Source organism: Amblyomma maculatum, chromosome 7 (assembly GCF_055883805.1).
Source record: "Amblyomma maculatum isolate TAMU_Amacu chromosome 7, ASM5588380v1, whole genome shotgun sequence".
Classification (NCBI taxonomy): domain Eukaryota; kingdom Metazoa; phylum Arthropoda; class Arachnida; order Ixodida; family Ixodidae; genus Amblyomma; species Amblyomma maculatum.
Window position 1 is genome coordinate 66,984,799 of NC_139350.1, and position 9,733 is coordinate 66,994,531.

At 44.3% G+C, this 9,733-nt stretch overlaps 1 protein-coding gene across 1 annotated transcript; it reads left to right on the forward strand.

Moving 5' to 3' along the window:
* The first annotated feature begins 1,464 nt into the window (after nucleotides 1–1,464).
* LOC146183586 (zinc finger BED domain-containing protein 4-like) lies at nucleotides 1,465–2,890 on the forward strand. Its single transcript, XM_084608377.1, has 2 exons — nucleotides 1,465–2,250; nucleotides 2,678–2,890. The coding sequence occupies exons 1-2, from the start codon at nucleotides 1,465–1,467 to the stop codon at nucleotides 2,888–2,890; spliced, it is 999 nt and encodes a 332-aa protein (XP_084464503.1).
* The last annotated feature ends 6,843 nt before the right edge of the window (nucleotides 2,891–9,733 follow it).

A 9,733-nucleotide genomic window follows, 5' to 3' on the forward strand; every position in this document is an offset into this window, starting at 1 on the left:
TGCCGCTTTTGCTTTGCTTACTTAGGTTTAGCAGGGTTAAACACTTCTCTTATTTTTCTCGCCGTCCTTTTTATGATATATATTAGCGAAATTGACTGAAAGGTAAAATTGTGCGGAACGAAGTTTGCGATGATGTAGCGACAAATGAATGAACGGCCGCACACCGGGATTTATATACGCCGACGATACCGTTCTTCTACCAGACAGCTTGAAAGGCCTGCAAGGTTCTGCAGAGTTATGAAAAAAAAAATTGGAGCTATACGGGTTGAGATTCCGTACGGAAAAAAAATTGGAGCCATGATTTCTTAAAGTTCATCTCGGCACAATCCCGAAAAAAATTTAGTTACCAGTAGTAGGGGTGTGCGAATATTCGAAATTTTCGAATATCGAATCGAATATCATAATATTCGATTCTTTAAACGAATCAAATAGTGGAAATTGAAATTATTCGAAGCTGTTTGAATATCTTCGCAAATTTTTGAATAATTTTCGAATACTTTTCGAATAACTGGCACGAATTAACGTCTCGGTTACCTCCGACCATTCTCGCGAAGGCAGCATCAGCTCCGAGCAGGTACAGCTTGCTGCCGCAATAAACCTACGCGAGAAGCAGAGATCACCGTTTTAGGGAGCCTACATGCTTCAGCGTGGCCATGACACGGTCCATTCGCATGGAAACATTCTTAAAGATTGGACATATCACGAATCGCGGAGGCAACTTCTCGTAGTCGTGTCATAATTCACACGTCTCTAATCTGCCGAGAAGTAACGCTACATGTTTATTCCCTGAAAATTTCATTCACTTTCATCATCAATAGTTGAGGTTAAGTTTATTATGCGAGTGGCGCATGATATGAGAGTTGCATGAATGTTGTCAGCTTATGCTCATACATCTCTCCACTATATATCTCAGGTCGCCTAGCGCCAGTTGTAATCGCCTAGCGCCAGCTAGAGGGGGGCAGGCGAGCTAATTGAGAAAGAACGAAAGCAACGAAAGTCACTGAAAAGAAGAGGACGATGAGGAGATCGTGCGCTCGGCGATAACTAGTTCGAAGAGCCAACAGCAGGGGAAGCGCAACTCTATAACCTCGGGTTACGCGGACGCAAGTCAGACGAAAGCGTCGCTCAGCCATTCGTAATCTCTGATGTATTGTATCATGCAATCTAGTTCACTAAATAAACTCGTTGAAACGTTATTGTTGTAGATAAAAACAACCAGCAACTAACAATGTGCGTAGAGATTAATAGTTGCGCCCCCTAGAGGAGATCAGTGTTTTCCCGTCAGATCCATTACTCCACGAGTTATAGCGCTCTACCGCAGCGCCGCCGCTACCACCACTACCGCTCCGCTGCTCCTGCGCGCACGCCACATGTAAAACGGAACTATACTGCTGGTCTGTTTCTGCCTGCTGCTTTCTGCGCGCCGATTGACGCCGCTGCTCCGACGCCTCTTGCTGCCTCGTCATGAATGAAGGTGAAACAGCGACTACGGCATGCCGAAAGAAACGCAGTGGTGTTTGGGCTTTTTATGAACGTGTAGAGGCAGGCTCGTCCAAGTGCGTCTTGTGCGGAGCGGTTCCCAAAGCGCCAGCTAACACAACGACGCCTTTGATCAACCACCTCAGACGGCATTCGGGAGCCCGCAAAGAGTATGAGAGCGGAGCATCTGCTACTCAGCAGCGTTCTACATCAAAGACAAGACAGCCAAGTGCTAGTTCGTTTTTCAGGCAACAGCTGAACCCTCAGAGCCGCCGCGCCAAGGCACTTACGGTGAAAATTGCTTCTTTCATTGTAAGTGGCCTGCATAGCTACTCTATTGTCGAAGAGCCAGGGTTTCAAGACCTGATGCGGTACATGGTCCCCGAATACAAGGTCCCCTGTCGCACCACATTCTCGGGGACCGTCGTGCCTGAAATGTACAACGCTGTCAAACGCTCCGTCCATGAGAAGCTGCACAGCGTCATCAGCACGGATGTAGGTTCTGTCGCCATCACAACTGACGGCTGGACGTCGCGAGCTGGAGACAGTTACGTGTCTGTGACGTGCCACGTGTTGAGTGACGACTTCGTGCCTCACAGTTTTGTTCTTGCGTGCCGTCAGCTGTGTGCAAACCATACTGCAGAGAACCTGCGTTCTTTACTCATGCACGTTTTGAAAGAGTGGGACGTACCTGAGGACCTTCCTTGCTATGTAGTGACTGACAATGCTGGGAACTTTGTGTCCGCGATTGGGCCAACTCCCTGGATGCACGTTGCTTGTTTCGCGCACACTGTGCAACTTTGTGTTCAAGACGCGAAGAAAGAAAGCAACGGATTCGCAAGCGTGTGTGGAAAAGCACGGGCTATCGTTGGGCTATACAAACGAAGCAGCAGCGCGAGAACAAGACTGCAAGAAATACAAAGGAGAAAGGGCATAGAGGAGCCACTGGAGGTGATACAAGATGTTCCTACAAGATGGAATAGTTAATACGCCATGCTAGCGCGCTTGCATAAGCTGAAGTCAGCGGTGACAGTAGACTTGGCAGAAATAGATTGTTCACAACCTGACCTCTCTTAAATGGCGTCAAGTAGCAGCGTTCGTGTCAATGCTGCAACCGATTGAAGAAGCCACTACCGCTGCTTGTTCCGAGTCCCACCCAACATTGTCTCTTGTTATTCCCCTTGTTCCCTGCATTCAGGAGCTGCTTTCTAAAGAGGCAAGTGGAGCTGAGGAGCTAGAGTTTTCAAAAAACCTCCTGAGGTCGGTGAAAGCAAGATTTCAAGGTATAAGCACGCAGATGTCCCATGCTGTTGCCACTCTCCTTGACCCTTGTTTCAAGGATGTCTGCAGCGACCAGCAAGAAAAGGGGCACTTGCGGTCCCTTTTGTATTCAGTACTTCAGGAACAGTAAGAGTCAAGGCTGTCACAGTTGGGCTCGCAAGAAACTTCTGCAAAGGAGCAGATGGATTGGAGAGGAGAGCAGTCATCCGTTTGGGGAGTATTTAATACTTTGGTATCATCAAAACACAATGAAAACCCTTGCTCTTTGATGCAAGAAATGTCCAACTATATTTAGGCCCCTGTGTTGCCTCGTGATAGCAGTCCATTTCAGTGGTGGCAAACAGAAGGAAAGGTCAAGTATGGAGCTCTTGCAACCATGGCCAGAAAATACCTTGCCATTCCGGCTACTCAGGTGGCAAGCGAGAGACTCTTCTCAACTTGCTCCAGCACAGTAACTTGTCGGCGGAAATCACTTTCATCGGACAGTGTGGAGCACCTTGTTTTCTTGCACAGCAACTCAGTGCGGTTGAAGCTTCCATAACATTTCCCAACAGACCTGCTGTGCAATTTTACAGTCCAGAACCATTTCTTCGAGAATATCCGTAGTTACATTATGATGCACAAGACTGCCGTTATTTTGTTCCTATAGGTAAAACTCTTTTTTTACGTATAGTGCTGCCATTGCAACATGCCCAGTGTTCCATATATTCATTTAAATCTTTGTGAAATGCGCTTTGTTTCACTGCATCTGCACTACTAAAGTTCCACCTTTTGGAATATCAAATTTTATCTTTGTGAATGGTCGTTTCTCATAACTGTTGCAACAAGTTTCAGTCCTAGTCATTAAAGGCTCAAATAAAAACTGCAGATTAATCTAGACATGTATCTGCAGTTTCTTTGTGATTTCCCCGCAGTGTTAGAGCCTTAATGTAGTCAAGCATTTTAAAAATTTTTGATGACTAGTCTGAGAAAGTCTTGTCTTAGTTGATGTGATGTTGTTTGACTGATGCTATGTTGACAGTACTCAATTTCTAGATTGTGTATTCTAGTAGTGCCAGGCTGTACTTCTAGCCAAGTAGCATCTAGTAATTTTATTAACTCCTGCCAACTCCACTTTACTGAGTGCTATTTTCTTTTGCTTATGGCTCTGTGCAATCTTTTTGCTTTTAAATATTTAGACTTTATCTCGCCTGTAGTCAAAGTTGACGCAGCTGTACATTGTTGTGAACTATATATCAAACAGCATTTTCAATAAAATTGAAGAGGAAAGTATACAACAATTGCATCTTGCCTGTACTCACCTATGGGGCTGAAACGTGGAGGCTAACCAAGAGAGTTCTACTTAAGTTGAGGACAACCCGGAGGGCTATGGAACGAAAAATGGTAAGGGTAACATTAAGAGATAGAAAGCGTGCAGAGTGGGTCAGAGAAATAACTCAAGTTACCACCGACATTCTAGTGGATATTAAGAAGAAGAAATGGACACGGGCAGGACATGTAGTGCGAAGAGAGGATAACCGATGGTCGCTGAGGGTAACAAACTGGATTCCAAGGGAAGGAAAGCGTAGTACGGGGCGGCAGAAAGTTAGGTGGGCGGCTGAGATTAAGAAGTTCGCAGGGGTCAAGTGGATGCAGCTAGCACATCACCGGGTTAAGTGGAGAAATATGGGAGAGGCCTTCGCCCTGCAGTGGGTATAATCAGGCTGATGATGATGATGATGATGATGAATTTCAGACACTTTTCAATGTTTTGTAATCAACGTACAAATGATATGAACATAACTTGCAGAGTATTCGATTCGTATTCGATTTGCTGCTTTCACTATTCGATTCGTATTCGATTCGCTGCTTTCACTATTCGATTTGTATTTGATTAGCTTTTTAGCTACATTATTCGTATTCGATTCGATAGCAAGAGTGCACTATTCGTATTCGATTCGGTTCGGAAAAAGTACTATTCGCACACCCCTAACCAGTAGTTAAAGCATACATGTTAAAGCGTACAAGCATAAACGCTGTGCTGTGTTTGTGATCTGCAACTACTTCGGTGCTCAAAATAGAGAAGGGCAAATGACAGTTAATCAGGCAGTTCAAGGTGATATGGATTGGTAGAAAAGAGAGAAAAAGAAGATGAAGTATGAAGGATGGTTGAGGCAAATGAGTCAGGAGCGCTCTGATGCCAAATTTTTCCTACAGCTAATTATACCGTAGCAATATTGTTACGACATGGATAAGTACGATATGGCTTGTGAATACCTAGAAATGTGAGGAAGAAAATGATAGAAAAACCATCTTGAAACAGAGATACTATTCAAGCGAAATGTTCATAGGCGAGACAATGCCACACAAACCGGTGATGGAGCTCCATACTTCGGGAAAGAAAAACTGAACGGACAATTTTTTAACAATTCCATGCATAGGGGTTAAATTTTCGGGGCCAGGGCTGGGTGCTTGAGAAAAAATGTTACGAGCGGAAATATAAAACCACAGATTAGGTTTTCTGCTGCTATATGTTAAGGAGGAAAGCAATTAAAATTATCAAATATAAGACACTTCAAGCCGTAAAGCATGATGCTGACGCAGTTGGGGATACGGAACAGCAGCGGCATGCTCGGCTATTAAACCGTAAAAACGCATAGGAGACGATTTGATAACTGTTACAGAAGGTCAAGGGGTTTTTTTTAACATGAAACAGGAAACATTCTTGCAATCAAAATTTTGCAATTCGAAATGCAATTCGCTGGGTAACACTTCCCTACGACGTTAAAAGGGGAGGGAGCACAAATACCCATCTACCCGTCCGTCCGCCCGTCCGTCCGTCTACTTATCTATCTATCCATCATGCCTACCCGCCCACCCGCCCGCCTGTTTTTGAAGTGCTATCGGAAGTTTCGCGTACCTTTCAGCCTGCGTCTATGTACAGTCTTTGTGAAAAGTGTAGGGCCCAGGGGGTCTGCTTCTGAGTGACTTCGTGCGGCTTGTAATGCATTTCTAAAGCTGCAAATCTTTTGATGGTAAAAAGTTTTTGGTCCTACCCTCTACAATGGGAAAGACCTCCACTAGTGCTACATCAGTGCTACTACATGGCTCGGAAGCGGACCCCCAGGCTGTACACTTTTTACAAAGGCTGTACCTATGCATTCCCAGTCATTCTACATATATATCTATGCGTTTATGCACAGTTTAGACATCAACTGTTGGGCAGCTAAGAATTTCGAATTTATTAGCGAAAGAGCGTTGATTTGCAGCGGCGGAGAAAGAATAAAGAACAAGCTCCGATTAAGCAGGCCTCAATGCAAGAAAAGAGGAAGTTTTGATCGGTAAGTCTCAAACGCAGATGTTCGAAATCGGTGATTTCGCTAGAGCAAAATCAGGCCATAAATTTGTATAAGGAACGTAGGAAGCAAATTAGGAGGATATAAATCTTGAGTACCTCAAGGCGCAGCGCGCTGCTGGTTTGAAGCTAAATAGAAGCTTATTGAAAGCGCAGCTACAAGAACAAATTTTACCTTCTGGTTTTACAAAAATGCGCCAGTGTTACTCCTAATCTCTGTTTAGACGCAGTCGCTATCTTTGAGGTCCTAGTATTTAGAGATGGTGCAGCTAATATGAATGAATTAGCGGCAAGTATTAGCAAAAAGCGATTGCAAGGGTTGTTCGAAAGTGACGCAAAGACAGATTATCAGAATTATGCATTGGTCTAATATAAACGTCGATACATTTTACAAGTAAAAAAATCACATTTGTGCATAAACATTGTGACACCCTTGCATAATGGGGACAACGCCAAGGGATAACAGTCTGCAAATCAAGGCCTTTAACGTTGTCGCGTAAATTGATATTGGTTAGGCACATACAGTAGAAAAGACCCTGTCGCATTATTGGATCTGCTACCCTACTGCCCGAGAGCATATCAGCACAAAATTAGACGCTTTTCAAGAGCATAGCAGTTTCAGTAGAACTGTGCACAGTGCACCTGGAAATGCTTGGCATCGTGCACTGGGTAGAACTTTCACTTTTCCTCCTTTTTGGATTGGCATTCCCTAGTACATTGCAGATGGCAGTATTTTTGCTTGCCTCTTTTCAACAACAAAATAGAAAAACCACAAGTGTCACCATGTCAAGCAGGATTTACCTTTCGCCTTGCATTGGTGTGGTGATATGTTTACTGGAGTAAAATGCAGGGCCGAAGGCGACAGATGTCGTCTTGACTTAACACATGGTGTACGTGACCCCAATATTAGAAGGGTACGTCAGTAAACGTATGGTAGTCTGGGGAGACCACGACTTTTATCTTTGTATACATTTTCTCTTCATAGTGTCTTCGCTGTTAATCTAGTTTCCTCCGCTCGTAAGCGGTCTCTGATATCTGTTTTTTTTTTATCCTCAGTATACTGAAAAGGCTGTACTTATCACTTTATCGAATGCCGGTGTAAGTAGCGGATTTTGGTTTGAAGAGTTTTTTTCTAAAGCCGGCGACGAGGGGCTCTTGGGCATCCAGTCTTCAGTTTATCGTGTCTAATATGTCCTGGAACTTTCTTCTTCGACAACGCCGAATATTTCAGAAGGATGTGTCTCGTAGCTTGATTTGCTTGAGGAACTCTGCGGTGTTGCATTCATTCCTTATTTGAAACCGAAGCACTGGGAAGGCTCTAAACCTGACCCTGCTGTTTTTTGTGTGACAGCAAATGATTGACCCTATTTTACTTTTGTTTTTGCAAGTAGTATACGCCGTTGGGGTTTAACTTTATGAGAAGCCGGAGTAATTTTAGGTTTTTCCTCTGAGCAACTTGGTAGCAATATCATTTGCCCTATTTCAGAAACAGACATTTTCGCAACCACTGACCTTAACTTATCAAAACCAGGGTTCCCATACCATGAGTCTACGTTGAGCTTAGTCGAATCCGTAACCATGTTTACAATTTCATGCACTCAAACGGATGTGAGAAGGTTATTTTCTCTGAAAAAAGAGATATAAAATAAGATTCGAAACATTTCGTTTTTGTAAAAATTTTGACCGCATCATTTCTAATGCTAGCTTCTCAAAATAAAAAAAAAAAAAAGAGTGGGGTCGGGTTATGAAGATTCTATTTTAGGGGTATGAAGCGAAAGACTTAATGGATCGCGTCTAGAGCTCCCCACGCAACTTTTCCGTCACGCACATAAACTTCGCAACTGGCTTAGCTGCAAATTAACGCCTTTAATTGACCGCCTTTATTATATCATGCATTTTTATTAGCACAATGTCATAAATCGCCACATTAGTAAGAGGCTATTCGACACAAATATAAAGCCGTGGTTCAACCGAACCGTTGAGCGTGATTGCATGGCCTAGGAGTAGCTTGCCTGACTTTGGATCAATGGGCCTAAAACTGTTCGATTCCTCTTTCACCCTTTTATCTTAAAAAACAGAAAAAAAAAACAAAAAAAACGAGAGGAGTTTGTTGGTTGGTTGGTTTGTGGGGTTTAACGTCCCAAAATGACTCAGGCTATGAGAGACGCCGTAGTGGAGGACTCCGGAACTTTCGACCACCTGGGATTCTTTAACGTGCACTGACATAGCACAGCTCACGGGCGCCTTGCTTTTCGCCTCCATCGAAAAGCGGCCGCCGAGGCCGGGATTAGATCCCGCGTCCTTGGGAACAGTAGTCGAGCGCCGTAACAACTGCGCCACCCCGGCGGGGCCGAGAGGAGTTTGTAGCGTCCGCCAGATAAACCATATAAGGTGGTTTCATGATGTCGAACATCTTACCTAGCAATCAGTTCCCGGCCATGTCAGCTGTCCACTTCCGTTTTCGAAACATGCTGGTAATGTTTTGCTCAGAGGTCCCAGAACTACGACACCTAATTTTCTGCATGCTGATGCCTTAACACGGCGTTAGAAACCAGAACCATAGCATACATGTTGTCTATTATTTAGATAAATATTTTAATATTCAAACTGCTTTATCGACCCAGTGCACAGGTGTTCAACTTCGGAGTTGCTCAGAGAACCTACATCCCAGCTGGCAGCGGCCGACCTAGGGTGTAAGAATTTGCTAGGCCTCTGGGCATCTGCTATGATGATGTGAAAGATATGTCTTGGCGACAGTCTGGTGAATGGCACTGCTGGGATCTTGCCAGATTCTTCAGTAATACTGCATCTTACACATAAGGCGAGTCCTAAATGTGCTCCAGAAAGGGTACACTTAAGGGTGCGGTCTCCTCAGGTGGATTGTACGGCAAGGCAAACATGACATCGGTTGCAGAGTTTGAAGAAAAGAAGATCGTTTAACAAAAATTAACAAACCAAGTTCTTTTACGTTTCACTTTAGGGACCTTAAATATACTGCGAAACAGACGACCACGTTTCAATCTTCTTAATCGGCGCTCTGGCGCGAATAGGAAACACCAAAAATACGTATCCAAAAGCTCGTTACGGTTGACTTTCATAAAGGTGACCGTTCGTATCGGCTGGCCGATAAACCCCCTGACAGAGAGCTACTCAGATACCTTGGACCTCAGAGGCCGAATTGGGGTGGCTTTGATCTGGGACAAGAAAGGGTGGCGCATGGGGAACGGAGAACAGAAAGCGAAGTTTGGAAAATCAGCATGTGGAATCGCGTCATTTCGTGGAGTGTCCAAAACTGCAAGTATCAAAATAGGAAGATGATTATGCCGGATTTCTCGGCCGACGACAGTCTCCTTTTAACGCCGATTTTCGTAAGAAATTGGGTATGCTCAGCGGGACAATCAGTAGTAAGGGGTTCACCTTGTCTTGACTACGATGATATTTATAGGCATCAACAGGGTAATTTTGAGACCTTGCAAATAACTCCGCTGATTGCCTGGTAGACTCCAGCGCAGGTGAAAAGACGAGGCAACTTTTCAATATTTGACGAGCACGATTCTCGTTAACGTCATACTTGATGGAGGAGGTAGGTGCCTGTGCTTTGCTTCTACATACCGAGTGCCGGTCAGTAGTGCTAATGAT